Source organism: Manis javanica, chromosome 17, assembly GCF_040802235.1.
Source record: "Manis javanica isolate MJ-LG chromosome 17, MJ_LKY, whole genome shotgun sequence".
In the NCBI taxonomy this organism is placed as follows: Eukaryota; Metazoa; Chordata; class Mammalia; order Pholidota; family Manidae; genus Manis; species Manis javanica.
Genome location: NC_133172.1, coordinates 710327 through 735238, shown reverse-complemented (window position 1 = coordinate 735238; position 24912 = coordinate 710327). Strand labels below are relative to the sequence as shown.

The 24912-nt window shown below is 45.0% G+C and overlaps 1 protein-coding gene across 4 annotated transcripts in view; it reads right to left on the bottom strand.

Annotated features, from left to right (window-relative positions):
- LOC108384358 (uncharacterized) overlaps positions 1-24912 on the bottom strand; it is a 65882-nt gene that overhangs the window by 20433 nt on the left and 20537 nt on the right. The window contains exons 1-2 of one of the 4 annotated variants that reach the window (XM_036993071.2): positions 11238-11470; positions 8469-8595 (exon numbers count right to left, since the gene is read on the bottom strand). In XM_036993071.2, coding sequence (XP_036848966.2) covers positions 8469-8595; positions 11238-11261 — 151 coding nt within the window. In that variant the 5' untranslated portion in view covers positions 11262-11470. Of the gene's footprint in view, positions 1-5327; positions 5375-8468; positions 8596-11237; positions 11471-24912 lie in introns of those variants that run through there. The other 3 variants (XM_073226024.1, XM_073226025.1, XM_073226023.1) reach the window with 3 other exon arrangements.

Below are 24912 nucleotides of genomic sequence, written 5' to 3'. Positions count from 1 at the left end.
CCTCTAAATAATTAATGGATCAATGAACAAATCAAAATAGAGATCAAGGAATATATAGAAACAAATGACAACAACAACACAAAGCCCCAACTTCTGTGGATGCAGCGAAAGTAGTCTTAAGAGGAAAGTATATAGCAATCCAGGCACACCTGAAGAAGGAAGAACAATCCCAAATGAATAGTCTAACATCACAACTATTGAAACTGGAAAAAGAAGAACAAATGAGGCCTAAAGTCAGCAGGAGGGACAAAATAAAGATCAGAGAAGAAATAAACAAAATTGAGAAGAATAAAACAATAGCAAAAATCAACGAAACCAAGAGCTGGTTCTTTGAGAAAATAAACAAAATAGATAAACCTCTAGTCAAACTTATTAAGAGAGAAAGAGAATCAACACAAATCAACATAATCAGAAATAAGAATGGAAAAATCACGACAGACCCCACAGAAATACAAAGAATTATTAAAGACTACTATGAAAACCTATATGCCAACAAGCTGGAAAACCTAGAAGAAATGGACAACTTCCTAGAAAAATATAACCTCCCAAGACTGACCAAGGAAGAAACACAGAAGTTAAACAAACCAATTACGAGCAAAGAAATTGAAACGGTAATCAAAAAACTACCCAAGAACAAAACCCCAGGGCCGGATGGATTTACCTCGGAATTTTATCAGACACACAGAGAAGACATAATACCCATTCTCCTTAAAGTTTTCCAAAAAATAGAAGAGGAGGGAATACTCCCAAACTCATTCTATGAAGCCAACATCACCCTAATACCAAAACCAGGCAAAGACCCCACCAAAAAAGAAAATTACAGACCAATATCCCTGATGAATGTAGATGCAAAAATACTCAATAAAATATTAGCAAACAGAATTCAACAGTATATCAAAAGGATCATACACCATGACCAAGTGGGATTCATCCCAGGGATGCAAGGATGGTACAACATTCGAAAATCCATCAACATCATCCACCACATCAACAAAAAGAAAGACAAAAACCACATGATCATCTCCATAGATGCTGAAAAAGCATTTGACAAAATTCAACATCCATTCATGATAAAAACTCTCAGCAAAATGGGAATAGAGGGCAAGTACCTCAACATAATAAAGGCCATTTATGATAAACCCACAGCCAACATTATACTGAACAGAGAGAAGCTGAAAGCATTTCCACTGAGATCGGGAACCAGACAGGGATGCCCACTCTCCCCACTGTTATTTAACATAGTACTGGAGGTCCTAGCCACGGCAATCAGACAAAACAAAGAAATACAAGGAATCCAGATTGGTAAAGAAGAAGTTAAACTGTCACTATTTGCAGATGATATGATACTGTTCATAAAAAGCCCCAAAAGACTCCACTCCAAAACTACTAGAACTGATATCGGAATACAGCAAAGTTGCAGGATACAAAATTAACACACAGAAATTTGTAGCTTTCCTATACACTAACAATGAACCAATAGAAAGAGAAATCAGGAAAACAATTCCATTCACCATTGCATCAAAAAGAATAAAATACCTAGGAATAAACCTAACCAAAGAAGTGAAAGACCTATACTCTGAAAACTACAAGTCACTCTTAAGAGAAATTAAAGGGGACACTAATAAATGGAAACTCATCCCATGCTCATGGCTAGGAAGAATTAATATTGTCAAAATGGCCATCCTGCCTAAAGCAATATACAGATTTGATGCAATCCCTATCAAATTACCAGCAACATTCCTCAATGAATTGGAACAAATAATTCAAAAATTCATGTGGAAACACCAAAGACCCCGAATAGCCAAAGCAATCCTGAGAAAGAAGAATAAAGTAGGGGAGATCTCACTCCCCAACTTCAAGCTCTACTACAAAGCCATAGTAATCAAGACAATTTGGTACTGGCACAAGAACAGAGCCACAGACCAGTGGAACAGATTAGAGACTCCAGACATTAACCCAAACAAATATGGTCAATTAATATTTGATAAAGGAGCCAAGGACATACAATGGCAAAATGACAGTCTCTTCAACAGATGGTGCTGGCAAAACTGGACAGCTACATGTAGGAGAATGAAACTGGACCTTTGTCTAACCCCATATACAAAGGTAAATTCAAAATGGATCAAAGACCTGAATGTAAGTCATGAAACCATTAAACTCTTGGGAAAAAACACAGGCAAAAACCTCTTTGACATAAACATGAGTAACCTCTTCTTGAACATATCTCCCTGGGCTAGGAAAACAACAGCAAAAATGAGCAAGTGGGACTACATTAAGCTGAAAAGCTTCTGTACAGCGAAAGACACCATCAGTAGAACAAAAAGGAACCCTACAGTATGGGAGAATATATTTGAAAATGACAGATCCGATAAAGGCTTGACGTCCAGAATATATAAAGAGCTCACACGCCTCAACAAACAAAAAACAAATAACCCAATTAAAAAATGGGCAGAGGAACTGAACAGACAGTTCTCTAAAAAAGAAATACAGATGGCCAACAGACACATGAAAAGATGCTCCACATCGCTTATTATCAGAGAAATGCAAATTAAAACTACAATGAGGTATCATCTCACACCAGTAAGGATAGCTGCCATCCAAAAGACAAACAACAACAAATGTTGGCGAGCCTGTGGAGAAAGGGGAACCCTCCTACACTGCTGGTGGGAATGTAAATTAGTTCAACCATTGTGGAAAGCAGTATGAAGGTTCAACAAAATGCTCAAAACAGACCTACCATTTGACCCAGGAATTCCACTCCTAGGAATTTACCCTAAGAATGCAGAAATCAAATTTGAGAAAGACAGATGCACCCCTATGTTTATCGCAGCGCTATTTACAATAGCCAAGAATTGGAAGCAACCTAAATGTCCATCGGTAGATGAATGGATAAAGAAGATGTGGTACATATACACAATGGAATACTACTCAGCCATAAGAAGTGGAAAAATCCAACCATTTGCAGCAACATGGATGGAGCTGGAGAGTATTATGCTCAGTGAAATAAGCCAAGCGGAGAAAGAGAAATACCAAATGATTTCACTCATCTGAGGAGTATAAAAACAAAGGAAAAACTGAAGGAACAAAACAGCAGCGGAATTACAGAACCCAAAAATGGACTAACAGGCACCAAAGGGAAAGGAACTGGGGAGGATGGGTGGGCAGGGGGGGATAAGGCGGGGGAAGAAGGGGGGTATTAAGATTAGCATGCATAGTGGGGGGAGGGAGAAAGGGGAGGGAGGGCTGTACAACACAGAGAAGACAAGTAGTGATTCTACATTTTGCTATGCTGATGGACAGTGACTGTAATGTGGTTTTTAGGGGGACCTGATATAGGGGAGAGCATAGTAAACATAGTATTTTTCATGTAAGTGTAGATTAAAGATTAAAAAAAAAAAAATCAGTTCCTCTGTGCTGACCTCCAATGAGTTCTACACAGTGGTATAGAGGGCATGTCAAAGTGTGGGCAAAGGGTCTGTTTGTTTCTATGCAGATCAAGGCCTAGCTTGGCTACCCAGAAAATGAACTAAGATACGATATGAGGAGGAGTTTCCGGCATCAGCACTCTCTGGAGGACTTGTGCTGGGGGATGAGCATCAAAAAGCCTCCACACGGATCCGGGCGATGCTGTGGTCGTGGCTGCGTCCACCCCACCATTTCCTGGACTTGCCATAGGAATGAGGAGGGAGATGTCTAGGCTGGCATGTGCATACAGTGAGACAACGAATTTGACCGGATCTGTACTGTTGGAACTCAATCAGGAGTTGGGAGGGGTGCAAGTTGTAGCACCCCAAAATCTCATGACTATAGACTATCTATGGTTAAAAGAACATATGGGATGTGAACAGATCCCAGAAATGGGTTGCTTTAATTTGTCTGAATTCTCTCAGACTGTTCAAGTACAGTTGGACAATATCCATCATATCATAGACTAATTTTCACAAATGCCAAGGGTGCCTAAATGGTTTTCTTGGCTTCACTGGAGATGGATGGTAATTATAGATTTGCTTTGTTTATGTCACCGTATTCCTATTATGTTAATATGTGTGCGCAAGTTAGTAGTTTAAAACCTATACATACTTAAGGTACTCTACAAGAAGATATGTCAAAGAAATAATCAAACCTCCCATGTTTTCTTACATATGCTACCTCTATAGCTTTTCTTCTTCCTTCCTAATTACAACCCTTAAATAGAATTCGTGCCTCATATCGAATTTACCAAGTATCATAATTCCTCCAGGTGGTAAAGATACCTTGAGACAAGTGCTGGGCATAGAAGCCACAGGGCATAAAACTGTAAAGAAGTAAAAAGCTAACCTTTTCAAACAATATGGCTTCTCTCTCACTTACCAACTTTACATTTCCCTGTATGGCCCGGAAGATGACTGGTTAGCAAGAGACGGGTAAGATTCCTCAAAGGAGGTACAACCTAAGACAGGCACAGTCGCAGGGGGGCCATCAGGTGAGAAATTGGGGAACAACAGAGGTGAAGCTTAGAACCTCACCCCCCCTGTGTTGAGAGAAAGCTTCTGCATCCGTGGATGTTTTATTGCCCTTGTCTAGCTCGGGTTAGCACACAGTCTACAGGCACACACCTGATAATCTATAATTGCTCTCTTACAACACTAAACTATGTTTTCTACCTTTATCTTGCATCTACCTACCACTTCAGCAGTTTATTAAAAATAAAAATAATAATAAAGGGAGAAATGTGGGATCCACATATAAATCAAGTATAAAAATCAAACAAATATTCATATTTGACCTGATTGTTTATAGTTCATAATGCGTGATCAAAACCGAAAGTTTCTGTGATGAATGCCCTTGTACTGTTCACCATGTAAGAACTTATTTACTATGTAAGAATTCGTTCACCATGTAAGAACTTGTTCGTTATGCTTCAGAAGATTGGAGACTGAAGAGAACTAGGCTTGAGATGGATTAATGACTGTGCATTGAGCATTGACCCCCCTATACAGAATTTTATTGTTGTTAACAACCATTTGATCAGTAAATATGAGAGATGCCCTCTCAAAAAAAAAAAAAAATCCCAACAAAAAAAAAATACAGGACCAGAGGACTTCACAGATAAATTCTACCAAATATTTAAAGATTTAATACCTGTCCTTCTCAAACTTCTCCAAAAAAATTGAGGAAGGAAAGTTTCTAAATTGATTTTTATAAGGCTAGCATCACTCTACCAAAACCAAGGACACTACAAAGAAACTTTTAAAAAAATTACAGACCATTATCACTGATGAACATAAATGTAACCTTAACAGAATACTAACAATCAAATTCAAAAATACATTAAAAGGATTATTCACCATGATCAAGTGGGATTTATTCCAGGGATTGAAGGATGGTTCAACATCTGAAAAAATCAGTGAGTTACACCACATTAACAAAATGAAGGTTAAAAACCACATGATCATCTCAAAAGGCAAAGAAAGCATTTGACAAAATTACCAACATTCATTCCTGATAAAAACTCTCAGCAGTGTGTATAGAAGGAACTTACCACAACATAACAAAGGTCATACATGGCAAACCCACAGCTAACGTCATACTTGATGAAAAGCTCAAAGTTTTTTCTATAAAATCAGGAACAAGGCAAGAATGCCCACTCTCACCACTTTTATTCAACATAGTACTGGAATCCTAGCCACAGCAATTAGACAAGAAATTAAAAGGAATCCAAATTAGAAAGAAGTAAAATTGTCACTATTTGCAGATGACATGATAAACACATAAAAAACCCAAAAACTCCACCCAAAAACTATTAGAACTAAAGAACATTAAGTAAAGTCGCCAGATATAAGAATCAATATACAGAAATCAGTTGTATTTCTATATATTAACAACGGATTAGCAGAGGGAGAAAAGTCAAGAAAACAATCCTATTTATAATTGCTTCAATATACCTAGGAATAAATTCAAGGAGGTGAGAGACCGGTATGCTTAATGACATAAGACACTAATGAAGGAAATTAACGATGTCACAAATAAATGGGAAGATATTCCACGCTCATAGATAGGATTAATATTGTTAATATGGCCATATTACCCAGAGCAATCTACAGATTCAATGCAATCCCTAATAAAATACCAATGAAATTTTTCACAGAACTAGAGCAAATAATCCTAAACTTTGTATGGAGAAACAAAGAACCCCAAATAGCCAGAGTAATCTTGGGCCAAAACAAAGTTAGCAGTATTATGCCTTTTGATTCCAAACTATTCTACAAAGCTATAGTAATCAAAACAGCACGGTACTGGAAAAAAAATAGACACAGAAGATCAATGGAACAGAATAGAGAGCCCAGAAATAAACCCACACTTATATGGTCCAAATCTACAAAAAGGAGGCAAAAATATACAGTGGGGAAAAGAGAGCCTCTTCAATAAATGATGTTGGGAAAACTGGACAGCAGTATGCAAAAGAATGACACTGGACCACTGTCTTACACCATACACAAAAATAAACTTAAAATGTATTAAAGACAATAAATAAATAAATAACAGGCAGTAAATGCTTGAACATTGGCATTAGTAAATTTTTCTGGGTAAGTCTCCCTGGGCAAGGGAAACAAAAGTAAAAATAAACAAGTAGGACTACACTAAGGTTAAAAAAAAAAACCTCTGTAACCAAAACAAAGACCTTGCATCAACAAAATGAAAAGGCGAAAGATATATTATGTGACAAGGGGTTAATATCCAAAATATATAAAAAACCCACACAATACACTTTTTCATATGTCAATTTAAAAATTTGGTTAAAATGGGCAGGGGGGGAACTCATACAACTCAGCACCAGAAAACCAAACAAATTAAAAAGTGGCCAGATGACCTAAATAGACATTTTTCCAAGATGGCCAACAGACACTTGAAAACATGTTCAACGTTACTAATTATCAAGGAAATGCAAATCAAAGCCATAATGAGTTATCACTTTATACCAATCAGAGTGGCTACTATGAAAAATATAAAAAAAAAACAACTGTTGGCAAGGATATGGAGAAAAGGGAGCCCTCCTACACTGTTGGTAGGAATGTAAATTGGTGCAACCACTATGGAAAACAGTATGGAGATTCCTCAAAAAATTAAAAATAGAAAGATCATACAGTCTAGTAATTCCATTTCTGGGTATTTATCCAAAGAAAATGAAAACACTAAGTCAAAAAAATACATGTTCCCTTATGTTTACCACAGCATTATTTATAATAGTCAAGATGAATAAAGATGTGGGACATATATACACTGGAATATTATTCAGCCATAAAAGTATGAAATCTTGTCATTTCGCAACAATATGGATGAACCAGACAGTATTATGCTAAGTGAAATATGTCAGAGGAAGACAAATACCAGATGATTTCACTTATATGTGGAATCTAAAACATAAAATAGACTCATAAACACAGAGAACCTGGTAGTTGTCATAGGGAAAGTGTGTGGGGAGACAGGTGAAATAGTTGAAGGGGATGAAGAGGTACAAACTTCCATATGAAAATTTTTTTTTAACTGTGGTGTGCACACACACATGGACTATTATTTGAATGTAAAAAAGATGGAAATCTTGCCATACAGGATTAACATGTATGAACCTAGAGGGCATTATGTGAAGTGAAATAAGCCAGTCAGAGAAAGACAAACACTGTATGGTATCATGTACATGTGCAATCTAACACACACAAAAATTGAAATCACAGAAACAGAGCAGAATGCCAGGGGATGTGGGGAGATGGGGAGTTGGTGAAAAAGTAAAAACCTTCATTTATAAGGTGAGTGAGTTCCTAAGATCTAATGTACAACATGATTACAGTTAATAATACTGTATTTTACACTTGAAATTTACTAGGAAAGTGTATCTTAAGTGTTCTTGCCAAAATATAAGTAACAATATGAAGTGATGGAAGTGTTCATTAACTTAATTATGGAATTATTTTGACATACACACATGTTGAATCGTCACATCATACATGTTAAGTAGACATAACTTTATATATCTACAATGCTGAAACAAACAAAAAAAGAACTCTACACCGAACACTACAAACTGTGCAGGTGGGTCTTGAAAGATAGCCCAGGGTTCAGGTAATTAGCGACCATGACAATGCCTAATTCCAGGCACAGGGAGGCCATACATGTCAGCTAAAGAAGGGAGCAAAGCCTGTTTTACAAAAGAGCCATGGAGGTGGACACATTCACCAGACCACAGAGTAAGCAAGGTGGAGCCAGACTTACTGTAAACCTACTGACCTCAAATTCTTACCATCAGCACAGCAGGTATTACGGTGCAGGGAGCAGTGCAAACAACACAGCAACGGAGAAACTACCCAGAAAGCACGGGGAGCAAGAAGTGCCCACATTCCACATGTGAAAAGTAAGAGCACCCGCCCTGGGAAAAGTGGGTGGGGCAGGATACAGAGCCTAGGACAGGGGACTGGAAAGGTATCAAGTCTTACCCAGGGAGGATAACAGTGAAATGTTCTCCAGCATCACCTCGCGGTACAAGTGCCTCTGAACCTCATCAAGGAGCCTCCATTCCTCCCAGGAGAAGTACACGGCCACGTCCTCAAAGGTCAAATGGTCCTATCAGCATGGGGGCAGATGAAACCATGAACTTTCTCTGAGAATCCACAGTCCATCCCTTCACACTCATCCACCTCCAGAGCTCCCCACTTCAGAGGTACCAGGCCTCGGTGCCATTGGTGCCCAGTCTCTCCTCAGCATCCCATTAATCACTGTGTTCAGCCCTCTGCAGTAACAGGCATGGGGACGATACACGCCATCCAAGCTCTGGGCCTGGCTTGCAGGGCTCCATCCTTCCTGCCGCACAATTCCCCTGGGGTCTCCCAGCCTGTGCCTTCAAGACACAACCAAATGTGAGCTCATGTTTGACCCGAGTCCCCACTACCAGGGCTGCGGGCTTTCAGTGCACACTGCCTGTGTGTGTGCACATCATTCTGTAGAGTCTGCCTCTCCTAACACCTTCCGTCCCCACAGTTGCACTCTCAGAGCTGTTAGATTCCTACCTTACAATACAGGCATCTCCCTGGACCCACCCATGTACTTGGCACATGGCACCCAGAGAGCGCTTTGGCAAACTCAAAACACAACCCAGTAGCCTCCCAGATCTCTGAGGGATCACACCACCACAGAAAGCCTCCACTGTTAAGGCCTTCCCACAGGCCTCAGATCCTTGCTTCAATATTACCACCAAGAGCTACATGTGAAATACAAATGCCCACGACAATCTTCTATTTCAGAGCTGGACTTTCTGTCCCCTCAACAGTCACAACCCTCCTCTTCATTCAACCTTCTTTAAAACTCTAACCCTTATGGTATCCCTGATAGGCAAAACGACTGTCCCAAATGACAACTATTCACCAAATCTTATTCACCAGCACGACTGAAACACCCCAGACCCCATCAGAGCTCACAACAAAGTTGCGATGAATCCAAACAGTACTGAATTAGCAAGAGGCCTGCCTTCAGCGTCATCACGCCTCCATTAACCCTCTGCCTCCAAAGCTGTTCCCACAATCACTTCTCTCCATCGCCTATATTCCATGAGGTGCCAAGGAAGAGAACCACTCCCTGGCATGATCCCTGGTCTTTCTGGCCCAGTAACAGCATCACCACTGTAACCTGCATACCACTTCCTAAATGTGACCCACAGCCCCACCCTAGTCCTCACAACTGCTAACACTTCTGAAAGTCTCCTTCCTGAAACCCCAGATTTCTAGAGCTGGGTTTCCATCAGCCCACCTGCAGTCTCTACTCACTGTTCTCTGAGTCATCTCAGACTAACAGGTCCAAAACAGAAGTTCTGATATTCCCAAGGAAAAATAACCTATCAACAACTTGCACATCCCAGCTGATGGAGCATTCATCTCTTGAACTGCTGGGCCCAAAAGACCTTATGTCATACCTAACCTCTCTCATTCTTTCTCTCACCTACAATATCCAAAACTCTACTTGGGCCTTATAAAAAAATGGACCTAGGACCCAAACTTTCTTCCACCTCCATGGCCACAACTACGGTCCATCAGCACTCATGTGGACTATACCGCTGACTCTTCCTGCGATCCCCGCCTAATCCCTAACACCATTAGTCTGTTCTCTTTTCTGAAGCCAGACAGAGCAGACTGAAAACTGGGTAATAATCAGACAGAAAAAGCCTTATCTGTTCATCCTTTAGAGGAATGGAATATAATTGGAAAACACAAAACACCTAGACGGGATCGCCTACTCCCTCTTCTCCAAACCTACTATTACCTCCGTACCAGACGCCAAATGTGGTAGACATCCACAATCAGACCTGATTACTGACACTCACTCTTTGTTCCCAACAGAAAGAATATAGATTGGCTGCCTGCCTCAGGTTAGGCACACCGCCAAGCATCTGCACAAGCAGGTAACTGTTAAACAGTGTTACACCTGTTTACATTAGCTGACAGGAATGGGAAAACCTCCACGTAACCCTTGGCCTGGACTCAGGGACCCTGGGCTTGACGCATCCCCAGCCTCCCCACCCCTCCCCACCCAGGAGCCGCGAAAATTTCAAGAACATCAAGGTACCAAATGCCAGACACCATACGGGTGGCGTCGAGACAAGTATGGCCCTGGGACACCCGCTCCTCCCTCGCGTAGGTCCCTTACGTGTTTACAATGATCAGAATCCGTGGGAGGACAAGGACGGCGGGGGCCAGGTTTCGTGACATCAGGTGTACCTGTATCCCCACCACAGCCTATATACCCTGGTGGCCTCGATCAAACCGACTGTGCCTCAGCCCCAGCGCTGCCCTTACCAGCCCCGTGCCCTTGGATGAGGACCCGACTCCCTGTGCCTCACCCTCCCCACCACCCCTACTCCAGTCTGTTCTCTCTCTGAGCAGCTTTTGGGGACCGTAAAACCATGGCTCCGGGGCCCTCAGAGGGGAGACAAAGCCCTCTGCCCGCCAGACCCGGCGCGCCTCCGCCTCCCAGGGCTCCCTGCAGGCGGAAGGCCGACCCAGGCTCCCCGGATTCCCGAGTCCTCCCGGCTCGGCTGCACCTCCGGCCTCCGCGCGCGCGGGTCCCCCGGCCCGCAACCGGCCCCACGCGCCGTCCGCCGGCGCTCAGGACACGGGCCCCGCCCACGGGCGCCTCTACGTTCCGGACTGTGAGCAGGGCCCGCACTCGGGGACCGAGGGTGGGTGGGGGCGGGAGGCCCGGGGACGGGCAGGTACCTGAGCCTGGCAGCGCACCGCCATCGGGCTCCGTGGGCGCGGCGGTCCCGATCCCGGCCCTGGCGCGGGGCCCGCGGGCGGCGTCGCCAGGCCTCCTCCTGCACTGAAGGGTTCGCTCAACTCGGCCCCACCAGGCGCTCTGCAGCCAGACGCCCCGAAACGCTGCCAAGATGGCCGCCACGAGGACGGGCCGGAAGTCCCGCCCCGACGCCGAGAATTCTCACGGAAGTGACTGTTCCCTCATCTCTCACGGGGTCAGCCGGGCGCTTGGCCCCCTGGGACAGGGGCGCTCCCATTCCGACCAACCAGGGCATTGGGCCGCGCCACGCCAGGGGGCGCGCGGAAGCGGAGGTCCCACCGGAGGGAGGAGGGGCTTTGCTCTTTGAACTGCGGCGGAGACCTAATTTCAGGTTTCTTGCAGCCCAGCCTGCTCTCCGAAGATAGCATCGTTTGACGTGCTCTCAGTTCTGTTCTAAAAGGCCGTATCCCTCCACGGGGTCGTTCAGACGTAAAATAATTCCACGCCTATTTTGGACACATGATCTTACTGGTCTTCAACCGCATGTAGCCCGAGGTGATAGTCATTGTTTGACTTGCATTGTGATAGGCTCGGAATCAGAGGAAAGTCTATACAGGGCGGTGACAGGAAAGAAAGAAGAGGGCTTTTTGAGTTAGGTGGACAAGCAGGAATTCTAAATCTGGTTCCTATGGAAAACCTCTCCATTGCTTGCGGAGTCAGTATGTCCTATCCATTGAAGAATATTTTCATGTATATAATATTGCTTACTGCATCTCCTAAGACATACTCTGTTTTAGTGAACGCACACCTATCTCAAACAGACCAACTTGACTGATGCCGTGCTGGCTTGGGTCAGTCACAGTCGTGTGTGCAAAGGAGTAGCTGAACACCAGATGAAGGGGGCATCTAAAGACCATGATCTCATGCCTTTGCTGGTGAGTAGTTACCACTCTCCAGTGATTGCAGGTACGGTTCTTCATGGGAAATTGAGATCATATCAGAAAAACTTTTGGAATGCAGGTTTCACAAAGTTTTTAATAATGCTGATGTAGTTATTCAAAGACAGTGTCAGAAATAGTTATGGGGAAACACCAGAAGATAATGAAGAAGGTGAACACCTCAGAGAATTTGGGGGTAGGGCTGTTGTTCTTGAAAAGATCAAGCAACACCAGCTTGGAGAAAGCGTTGAAATGGACGTTTAGAGCAGGTGAATTTGTAAAAATGAAAAAGAACTTGAGTGTCATGTGTTTTCACAGCTCTGAGAAGTGTTCATTGAGCAAACACTCAGTATCAGGTACTGTTGTAGGTGCCTGAGAGATATGACACCTGAATGCCCCTTGCTCAGACAGCTTATTACACTCTTCATTGAATACAAGCAGGAAACATGAAGAAAAAAGTGTGTAAAAAGATAGAAATCATAATTTGATATTTAAAAAGTCCAGGGACTCCTCTAAGTATCATCAAAGTCATAAATGAGTTTGACTTAAGGTGCAATTTATTCTGAGGCAAAACTGCTCTCCTACTATGAACCTGTGAAACCAAACAGTACATGCTTTCAAAAATCAGTGGTGAAACAGGGCAGAAATAGACATTCCCATTCCAAGAGGGGTAAATAGGAAATGGAGAGAGGGGTCCCAAGCAAGCCCATAACTTGGCAAGGCAGACTTCACATGAGCTCGCGGCTCATGAATGGCCCTCGGCTCCAGTGCTCTGCCTCCCAGACCCACTGGGTCGGGGGTCCTGTCCCTGCAGCTCTAGTGGCTGAGAGTCCCGCCCCCAGGGCGGTGCCTAGTGGGATCCCCATACCAAGGGCACCAACTGGTTCTGTTAGGTAGAAAGGTAGACATAAGCAGGTGGAGGGAGAGTAAAGCCCACTGAAAAGGACTCAAAGAGTTAACCAGATAAAACCGGAGAGTCAGAAAAGATTCACAGTTATTTAGTTGAAGTTTCAAGGACTAGGAGTTACTTGGAATGTCCAAACATTCCCCAGATTTAAAAAAAGCAACATACCTGCATGAGAAGTCTCCCAGCACAGACTCCCCAGATAAAAGAAAGTAAAACATCCAAAGACAGTCACAGAAACCATCAGACCAGCCCCTGTCTTCTTTTCTTACCAATCAGACCAGGCCTCCAAGGTCAAAGGTAGTCAATCAAGGAATTCTCTGTCCTGCCAAAAAACCCGTAGAAAGAAACCTCACAGTAAGCAGCCTGCCTTTGTCTACCTTGACTCTGGCCGGCTCTTCCCTTGGAGTATATTCAAATAAAACTTTCGTTTTGCTTTGCTATTGTGTCTCTGCCTTTCAATTCTTTGTCGGGGTGGGGACAAGAACCAAGGAGAATGAACTCAACTGCACAGAGTTCCACCCACAGGACACTGCGATGTGAGGACCTCTGCCAAGTTCCAGGCAGTCAATTTCCAGCACATTTTGCCACCTTTTGAGCTCGGCCATGTCCTCTTCAAAACAAGATCCACATTTCAGCTGGATAACTGGCAGCTTTTTCATGGGTGCTATGTCTCAGTCCTAGTGTTACTGAGTGTTTATATATTAAACATAATCTTAATTACGTCAGATCACATTACATTATGCTACACTACACCAAAGTGATACTGGGGTTCTTGTTCACGGAGTCAAAGAATGAACTTCACAAACACTCAAGGTAGAAGAGCAAAGGAGAGGCTTTTATTTAGAGAGAAAGTGAGAGGACAGAGCTCCTGGCTCACACCAGGAGGGGACAAGAGAGTCTGTGGTGGTACATTGTCTAGGGGACTTAGCAGCTGAGGATTTTTAGGAATGTGGCAAAGGTCTAGGGCTGCAGACTTGTTAAGTGTTCCCAGAATGCTCATTTTTGATGAGTGACAGAAGAAATATGCTGCTCCGATTCCTTCTCAGGAGAGCGGCTTCCCTCTGGAAGCATATCAATTAAGGCTGCTTGTCCTGCCCCCAAGGTGGGCTGGATTGTTGTCTATTTGCTAAAGAGTATGATAAGAATCTCATTTCTTAACTTCTTGGGCTGTTAATAGCTGGGCTTGCTTATGAAATTATTTGCCCAGGTTGCAGATTAGTTGATTAAGGTTAGAGAAGGAAAAACAGCATATAGGTAAAAATAAGCTTGGCCTTTTAGCAGGCTAAGGTAAATTTCACAGTGTCATGATCTAATTGCCCAATGAGGTCATGGGCTATGCCGAGATACTTCTCTTCATCTGAGGAACATTCAAACATTCCAGGCCAAGTGGCTCCTGGCCTGTTGAGCTTTAACTGATCTCACTGAAGAATGCCTATATTCCTAGTTTGGTATCTTTACCCTAAAGAATTAGTGTGACTCCAACTTTGTGTAATGCTTAACATGAAGTTTCGGTCGGGACTTCTTTGCACATTGTTACATTGCTCTGACTGTAATTATCCCCCTTTGCTTTTTTCTGGAGGCCCTCACCCTACTCTGCCTAAACGCACGGTCCCTGTCTCAGAAGCATACCATGTGACATATCATATCATCTTGTGGTATTCTATCTATGCTACATTACGTATTTTCCTGCATCATACCATATGTTATATAAGAATAATTTGTATAATATTCCTTAATGTGCTCTGTGTTCTCCCCATGAGTCCTACATTCCTTATGAGTACACTGGCTTCATCTAGGGGAGTAATACAGAGCACAGAGTCTCTGGCTCATATTTTACAAAGGGCGTTTTCTACCTCAGTAGTTCTTAATACTTGGTGTAGGTACTCACAGCCCAGAGAACTAACAAAGGGGACATAGGTTCAGGCTCACTACAATAGGAGAAACCTGGTGTGTACCTTTTTAAAATGTCATCACTTTATTTTATTTCTCCCAGAGCTCGGGGACCTTAGCTACAGCCACTCACTGTGATGATCTCATGCTGTTTTGAACCACTGGCCACAAGAGAAACACATCCCACAAAGCTCTTCCAGCTCCAAAAAGAATTCCACTTCACTCAGTGTTACCAAAGCCACAATGACAGAAAATGCCACATGCACAGAAGGGACAGAAAGTGTAAAGTCATGGAGATGGCACAGACCAACCTGGGGGGTTCAAGAACTTGGGGTCTGCCTTCTGCCTGCAGGAAATAAATGTGTGAAGTGGAGCTGACTGTGGAACAGCAGACTAAGAATGTCCCTTACCTTAGAAACTGCTGTCCAGGGGATTAAGCTACACAACATTTTTCTTGAGCCGTTTGATAGGATGCTTACCTGGAACTCCAAGGAATTTGCTGAATGAAGAGGGGGGCCTTAACCGAGAATCCAGATGGAACCCGCTACCAGGGCAGGCCCAGAACTAACCCTAAAAGACCCAGAGTAATATTTTCTTCATTATCATGCTAAGATTCCCCCCCACACCCCACAGTGAGGAGCATATCTGCCATTTTTTGACTGTGGAAGCTAGGAACAAGCATGACAACCCATAAGTGCACTAACAAGCACAGACCAAATCACGCAAACCCCCCTGAACACACCCCTTTCCTTATGAATAAACAGTTATGCTGACCCGTAAAAGTTCCTGTACCCAATGCTTTGGGACACAAATTTGACACAACCTTCTGTCTCTTTATTTGGCTGCTGTGCTTACAATAAAACTCAACCTGCAGAAGACCCGTGTCCCTGTGACTGGCTTTCCGATGCACAGGGGCACACACCCAGCTTGGCTCAGAAACACTCCGAGGCTTTTGGGATCCATGGAGAGTTTGGATCAAGGTGGGGTCTCTCTACATTAGGGTTTTAAAACTTACACAAGGCTGTTTAATGAAAGGACAGAGAGGAGAGGGTTCATGAGTATATTTTAAGGCACAAGGATATAGAATCGTGGCTCAAGATCACATAGCTGATAAGAGGGGACATTGAAGCACAGATTAATTAGGCAGCCAGCATGAGGTCGCCTGGCTGCAGGCCAGAGAAGAATCTAGGAGGCATGAGCCCACTGAAGGCTGTCATGGTCACATTCCCCTACTGTCTGCCTGTTTGCACAGGTTCACAAGGCTGCAGAAGCACTTATGGACCCACACAAGCAAGTGGAAGTTATACAAAAACCTCACTGGCCCATAACCCTGGCGGCATGTTTTCTACATTGTGGTTTCCTGGGGGTCTAAATATCGTTTCCCCAGTGCTGGAGTCTGGGAACACTGGAGACACCCATGACCAGGGCATGACCTCACTGTCAAGCTTCATATATATGTTCTTATTTCTTGCAAACAGGATAAACATGCATGGAGGGGTCTATTGGAAACTTGTATTTGAGATGCACTGATGCTCAGGTAGAAGTTAGTTTGGGGTGTTCAGGAAAACACAGTATCCTTTGATGTGGGAACAAATAGTAGGGGTGCAGGAGTCACAGACAGAGTGGCTTCCTGAGAAGTTGGATGTCCATGCTGGAGATCAGACGTGATGTAGAGAATGGGTGATACGTGTCTGGAATATGCAGTGCTCCAGGACTGGGTTCATATTTATGAATTGTATTTTAAAATTCAGAAGTACAATTTCATGCTGAAAGATGACATTTCTATACCTGAGAATCCACTTAAAATCATGTGAAGTATTAAGATAATTATGGGGGGAAAAGATGGCACTGTGAGAAGTGAGGCAGAAATCTCTTCCCCAAATCACATAAAACATGAAAATACAGAAAATACAAATAATCCTGAAAAAGTGACCCAAACACTGCAGAACAGACCGCCTACACCTGGGGATAAAGGGAAGACCTTGCAGAAAGGGGTGAAGTAGCAAAGCCACAATCTGGCGGGTCCCACGCCCTCCCCCGACCCCGACCCCATCTCACAAGTGAGAGGAAGAGAAGTGGAGTGGGGAGGGAGTGGAAGCCCACACCTGCTGAAGCCCTGGAGATCTGCCCCAGGAGCACGAGCCCACATTACATGGTGCTCTGGAGATTAGTGGGGTTGGAAAGCAAGCACAGGTGGAATACTCCGACACTGAGACTCCAGCCACTTGTGAAGAACAGGTATGCACTACTGGCAAACAGGAAAAGCAACCAGAAGTCCAGTGGCTGTGTCTACACCAGTAATGACATATTGATACCCTTCTGACATGGGCAGAGGTCCAATATAATCTACCTGATGAGGGGGTATCAGCCCCTTAACTATTATCCCATGTTGCTGTGGGACTCAGTGTAAGTCCCTTTAGATCACACAGTGCAGTCTTGCTGGGCTCTGCTGACATCTTCAAAGGTTAAAGGCAGGCCCCAGATAGACTACAGCCCACATGTCTTCTGTCCCAAATGCTACAAGTGTTGATATAACCATTGGGCCACATCAGAGGTTGGGCTTTCCTTCTAGCCAGCATATCTGGGCCAATTCATCTGCTTGTTTCCTGGGGATGCCAGCAGTAAATGACCTGTCACATGATATACTGTAACAGTTTTAGTCTGAACAGAGGCCTTAAAGTCTTGCTACAATACTTGCACCCAAAGGGGTCGGTGACTACCCATCCAGTTGGCATGGTACCATGTCGGCAGTCACAGAGTAAAGCCTTGTCAGATGGCCCAGCTGTCAGTGTAGACAACTAGCAGGGACTTCTGGGTGATCATGAGCCACACAGCCCACAATTCTGCCCACTGGCTGCTCTTCCCCTCCCCACCCCCATCCATATTGTCTCAGTCTGAGGATGGAAAGCTATGGCCATCCATTTTGGGGGCTGCCCACGGCTGGAGCCATCTGTGTACCATGCATCTTCGGGTATAGGGGCTCTTCCCTCCTGATAAGGGCTCTCTGCTACTAATGTCTCTAAAGCAAATTCTTCCTGCCTTTCATTGGTATGTGAAAGTATGTGCCTTTCACTGGCTCCAATAAGGACTGTAGTTCTTCATTAAGGGGCTAGAGGAGAGGATGTTACACTGTTGTAGGTACATGCCCCACTAGGCCAGTGTACGTGTCTGTGCCACGCCTCTCCGTGGGTTTTGAGTCCAGTCTCATACCCACCCCACAATGGGATAGGAGGTTATTACCTTTACTGGGACTAGTCCAGTGATGGGATCTATAGCCAGCAAGGTGTGGTACACAGCAGCCAGTTGCTTTTCTGTCAAGTTGTACCAGACCTCTGCCCCTTTCCAGAGTTGTGACCAGAATCCAACAGGTTGGCAAGTTTGTTCAAGCTGCTGCCAGAGACCCCAGCCATAACCGTCCTCAGTCACATGAACGTCCAGCTCACAGGGCCTTGATGGGTCTATCACACTCAAGGCCTGCACGGCCTTGACTGCCCACTTTGCCGTAGTAAAGGCAGATGTACATGTCCCATTCCAGTCCCACCTGACACCATCTCATACCAAACAGTATAAGGGCTTCAGAATTTGTGCCAAGTGTGAGATAAACATGCTCCCTAGCCTAAAAGACCCCAAAACTCCAGTAATAATGCTACCATTGTAGGGATAAGAAAGGCCTAGACTTTATGATCCTTTCTCCTGTAGATATTGCAGCAATCTAGGTGCTGCACCTTCCAGATCTTCAAGAAAATCAGATGTGAACATAATGCCATCAATACAATGACACAGCCATACCACTGGCAGTTTCTCCCATGTAGCCAAGTCCTGGGCTACAAGTCCACGACAGATGATGGGGCTCTGGGGGTATCCCTGTGGGAGGACAGTGAACGTCCACTGCTGGCCTTCCCACATGAAGACAAACTCTTACTGACTTTCCTGTGCTATGTCAATGGGAAAGAAGGCATTAGCAAGGCCCACAGCATGATGATACGTCCCCAGTTCATGACTGAGGGTGTCCAGGCGGGCTGCTATACAGGGGACAGCAGCATGCAGAAGGGGGTGTGGCTTTATTCAATTCTCTGTAACCTACGGTCATGTGCCAGTACCAGTCTGGCTTTTTCACTGGCCACACTGGGGAATGAAAAGGACTATCGTTGGGCTTTATAATACCCACCTTCTCCAGGTCCTGGAGGCTTTCTCCAATTTCTTTACAACATCTAGGTAATTTGTATTTCTTGGTATTGTCACCTCCTATAGGAACAAGGAAATCTAAAGGCAGGTGCCTAGCATGTCCCTTCACAACTGCCTTTATCACATATCCTCAGTCTGAGCTCACATGCAGTGGTCTGTAACTGTAGACCCTGTGGGATATCTATCCCCAAAATACATCCGGGGATGGGAGAGACAAACACAGTACACTCCTGTGGGGGTAGATGCCCTATTCCCAACGGCATTCAGGCTTGTTTCACTCTGATAGCCTTACCCCCATGTCCATCTATAACAGCAGGGGTCCCAGGAAACTGATCAGGTTGCCATAAATCAGTGAGCGTTCAGCTCCTGTGTCCACCAGAGCCAGGCCATACTGTACATTCACTGGGGACCAATGAATTGATATTTTGACATGTGGCCTCCGGTCCCCACCCAGTTCCCCAGGGTGGGTGCTTTGACCCTCGCCTCAGTCACACTATCGCCCAGTCATCTTCCTGTGAGGGTCCAGGTGGGGTTGGCTCACTCTCCAGCAGGAGGTCCTGTAGACAGACAGGATGGACTTGGGGCTTTGTCTCTGGCCTTCATTTTTAAATCCTCACCTTAGCCAACTGCCAAAACCACTGTTCCAGCTTCAATTTTTGCCACAGCTCCCGTAAGATTTGACTTCCCATCCAGTTTCTCTTTATCTGCTCCTGCCTATCAAATAAACCCGCATCTGGGTCCTTGTGACTCTCACGGGACCCTTTACAGCCTTCCACTCAGGGGCAGACCGCACTCCCTTCCACGCCCGCACGCCTTCCACCTCCCAAACCCGCCGCAGTGTGGGTAACCTCATCTAAGGGTCGCCCTAAGCGGTGGGCAAGAGTGGCCACTGGGGGCCAAAAGAGGGGTGGGGGAGCCATCTGAGGCACGGCACCCCACTTCTCTAAGGTAAATCGCTCCTCGTCCGGGCCACGATTTACTGGTTTATAAATGACGTTTTCATGCCCAACTCCCGTCACGCCTGTTGGATCTTGGCGCACGTCTGCCATCTAGTGGGGAAAGGTGGTAAGTCACCCTATTGGGCCATCAGCCAATCCAAGAGGGAGAGGCTCCCCTGGGGTCTCAGGTGCATTTTGTAATCGCTGCTACTGGGCAGCATGAGTTGTCAGCAACCCAAATTTCCCACTTCTAACCTGGACAAAATAATCTCATCTACCCCTACATCCCAAAGGGGCAGGAGCCAGGCTGACATGGACTCTGAGAGTTTCTGCCAAAACCAGGAGCCCAAATCCATCAGCTCTGCCTGAGTATAGAGGGGCGCCTGAAGTGCTCCACGACCCGGGGAGGGGGCTGCCCCTCTCACGGAGGAACCCTCGGTCGCTGTCTTTCTTTACTACTTCACTACTGGGAGGGGTTTCAATAGCGGAGGGGTTGGTGCCTCTGGCACTGCTCCAAACCCCTCTTCCACCATTTCTGGGGCTGACGGCACCACTACATCCTTTACGCCCCACAGCACCGTGCAGCCTGCGTTCTCATGCTGCTCCTTCCCGTGCTGCCATTACATCCGTTACTCCCACCACAGCTCCGTGCAGTGGCGTCATCTCAAAATCATCAACACATTTTTTACCTCCTACACGGCACCTCACAGCTGGTGTTCTCAGGCTGCTCTCAGGAATATTCTTCTCCTTTATGGCCTTTCTTAACATTCTGGGAAATGGCCCACCCACGGTTGCTCCGTTTCTTTAAGGAATTCTATTTTGCAGAGGGCCTCCTCTACTTCCTCTGGCCTCACCTCCACTCTCCACAGTCCTGGGGAGGTGCGCACAACTCTAGGAGGCAAGCGACCTTGGACCAAATGTCCACTGGGGGATCCCCAGGTGTCTCCCACCCTTAGGGGCAGCCCGCTGAGGTACCCCTCCCAAGAGGGCAGCTTGTTCTTTTTTTTCAGTATGCAGCAAATACTGCTGACTATGCCAAATGCTCTCACCTGAGGGTTTCAGTCCAGAGCAAGTTTGCTCTGGATCCAGTGAGACCAAAAAATGACAATGGAATGTTGGGAGTAAAAAGAAGCTCACACCAAGCTTTACTCTCACAGTGGCAGGTCGAGTGCTAGAACCCCATCTGCCTCTGCCTCTTTCCCAGCCTCTGCTCTCTTCTCTAGGACCCGCTCTTTGCCCTGTGGTAGATCTTTCTGTAGCAATACCGGCAGTAATGGCTTACTGCCAACGGGTACACAAGCATGTGCCTGCACAGTAGGCTAAGCATTACATCTTCACACGTATACAACGGAGATTAGGGTCAGGTGAGAATCCTGACTGTGGAACTTCCATTCTCCTTACACTCTTAATGGCCATAGTTATTCTAGGATTCTAGCTTGTAATTCCCCTTAAGTCCAGGGACCAACAGTTTGGTAGGACCCATCTGTGAATGGATTTTTAATCCATATTTTAGTCCAACCCTATCTGGTCACAAATGAAGTGTAAACCGCATTTCCATCCAACTACATCTCACCACAAATGGGGTGTGATTCCCATTTCTGTCCAATCATAGGGTCTCCAACATGATGATTATTTAGCCAACTTCTCAGGACACAAACTTAAGATTTTGCCATTTTTGCTAGATAGTCACAGCCTCCAGACCCACAGTTTGTTTTTTACCACAAAAAGGTGGCATGTTTGACTAGAACTAAAAGGCCACATTAGCTAAAGGTTTGGGTTCCTCAGAGCCAGATCTAAGAGAGACGTGCCCCTGGGTTGGGATTGTGCATGTTTTACAGTGCACTCTGTTGCACAAAAATTGCCTTGAGACTGATGGGTGATCTAGCGTTGATCTAACCCATTCTGTGACCAACTTAATCCTCTCACAGGAGTCTTATTGAGGTGGTAAGTATTCTAATAGCTCTCAAATCCTCGACCCATGACCACCATTTACTTTACTTTTTGGCCTCCAAGATCCCCTCTGGCAGTAGCCTTATTTACATAAGACAAATGTGCACTTAGCAATACCACCCAGAGGTAACATATAGGGACATGTACACAGAGGCAAGAAAGCTTTTCAAGTTACTAATATTTGTGAAGATTTTATTTACCCAAGTTCTAATTTCTAAATGGTTGAACATTGTGTCTTCCACCACCTAGGGCTGAGGTTGATCTCATTCTGAGTGACCACCATTTGAGCAGCTAAGCCAGGGACACCTATCTTATCATCAGATTCACACAAATGGTTTGACAATGCTTCTGTTACGGGTTGAGTCTGTTCTCCTAGACCCTTGCCCCTGACACGACAAAGACTTGGAAGGCAGAGACACAGCTGCAAAGCAGAGTGAAAGCACTTGAACACACTCCAAGGGAGGAGCGGGTCGGGTCAAGGCAGACAAAGGCCTCAGTCTGTTAGGTGGGGCGCTTATACATTGCATTCTGGCTGAAGCACCTCTTTGATTGTTAAGGTGGGGTTATCTGATTGATGGGTCCACCTGTATAGCCATACCTCTCAGTGCTCATGTCCTTTCCTTTGATGAGGCATGTTTTGGGCAGTTCTTAAATTTTCTTTGCACCCATGTTGGGATTAGGTTGAGACCAGTTTGGCCTGGTTCTGATAGGCAAAGTTATTTCCCCATAAATCCTTTGCTGTCTTCTGTAAGTCCGGGGAGAGGAAATCCCGGGGCAAAATACCTCTAAAAACCAAAAATCAGTCAAAGGGAGAAATGCAGTTTAAAACCTGTTTATTGCTTACGACCGTCTCTCTCCGCCGCTCCGGAAGGAAACAAGACAGCAAGCAAGCCTCTCCCTTAAACTCTCAGGTTCAGACACACCCTCGGTATGGAGAACTTCTTTCCACCCCGAGGATATGCAAATGAACTAAAGCCATACTCCTCTCCACCCGTGAGCGTCTGTCGATATGCAGATGTACTGAAGCCCGAGGAGACATTCTGGAAATATTACAATTTTACCCACATCTTCACATGGGACTCCCTACGTGGGCAGTTTGAGTGATCTTTCCCTGACCTTTTACCCTCTGCTTTCCCTCCCCCGGGGCTGCTCATGTCTAACACTTACAGTCTCCAGTTGGACTACTTCGGCTTCCTTTCTAATTTCAGTTCCTCCTGCAGTTGCCTAACACTTGCTTTAGCTCCTAGTGCGGCTTTGGCTGCTAACAAAGCTGCTGTGAGGAGGGGCCATCCTACAGCTGCAGCAGTGACCTGGCTTTTGCTACCGTGTGCAGGACTTGCCCTGGGCCCTCTCTTATCCACTTTCCCTGACAAGTTGGACGTTGAGGCAGAGGATGCTACCTACCTTTCCCTAACTGCAATTTCTCCTGCAAAAGGGCAAATTTCCTTCTTGGCTGATAGCTCAGCTTTTGTGGTATGTCTTACCGCCCCCAGCAGAGGCCACTACAGTTATTACTGCCCTTTTGCAATCCTTTCCCATGCATGCTACTTTCATGGTCTGCAAAAGACTTTCCAGTCCCACCCGACTTTTGGGGGGCATTCCTGTGCTCATGTGGTGGGCCACATTCACCTAATAGGCCACCCACTGCATACCATGTGGAAGGGGTGGCAACCCGGGGATTTCCCCTGGGGGTGCTCTCCCCTTACTCATCATTGGCTTTCTTGGGTCCCTATTCAGGCAATTGTTCCATGAATTTCCCTGAGATGTAAAAGAAAAGTCCCCAAAACTGACAGGCCAAAGGACGACTCAGACAAGTGCAGCTCAGCGGCAAGCAAATGAGTTTTATTAAGGGCTTACTTATGAAGCGGTGGGTGACATTTAGGCAGTTGCTATACCAAAGTCACCACTCACTGCCCATGATATAGCATTTTATCCAAGACCAGGGAAGGGGCTGGGTGTGGAGAAGAAGAGCATGGAGCCCCTCCTTGCACTTCCAGGGACTTGTAAACACCCTGGCAGCCCAGGGGTCTCCAGCCTGCAGGCTGCAGCAGGGAAGTCACCCCTCTCCCTGCCTTGGAGTGCAGCCCAGCAGTTTGTCCTTTAAAATGGCTACTTTAGTCAAACCGGCTGTCCTTTGGCCATCACCTATTTTACAATAAGGAACACAAATCTTACACCAGCGTTATTTCCCATAGTCAAAATCTAGAAATAACCCAAACTCCCATGAACAGATGGATAAACTGTAGTATATAAAAAATACCACTACTCGGAAAAAAGCTACTCACACAGCACCACTGATGAATCTGAAAGTACTTACGACAAAGAAAAATTAAATAGCTTATGATTTCAATCATATGAATTCATGAAAAGGCAAATGTACCTACGTATTGTAAGGGAAAGTGAACCAATGTTCACCTGGAGAAGTGAGGAGGGCACGGAGATTATAAAAGGACATGAGGTAGATCTACTATGGTCATTATAAGGACTATGATGGTGGTTTTGGTGGTTTATACCTATGTCAAAAGTTAGTAAATTGTACATATTAAACATAGGCAGATTGGTATATATGTTAAAACATGCACATTAGTACATGTAAATTAGAACACAATAAAGCTTTAAGAACTGGCCCAAGATTTTTAAAAATCCATCCCACTCCTTTTGAAAAATAGATTTGGCAACACTATGTTCACTGTACCCTGTCTCCTTAAGCCTCAACATCACGATTGCCTGAGTGGTAGCAAAAAAAAAACAACAACATGGGAGCAATGAAGAACACTTCCACCTGATTCCACGAGAATGCCGCCTGGGTCACCAGAGCCAAGTCTGGACTCCAGATCCCCCTTTCTAT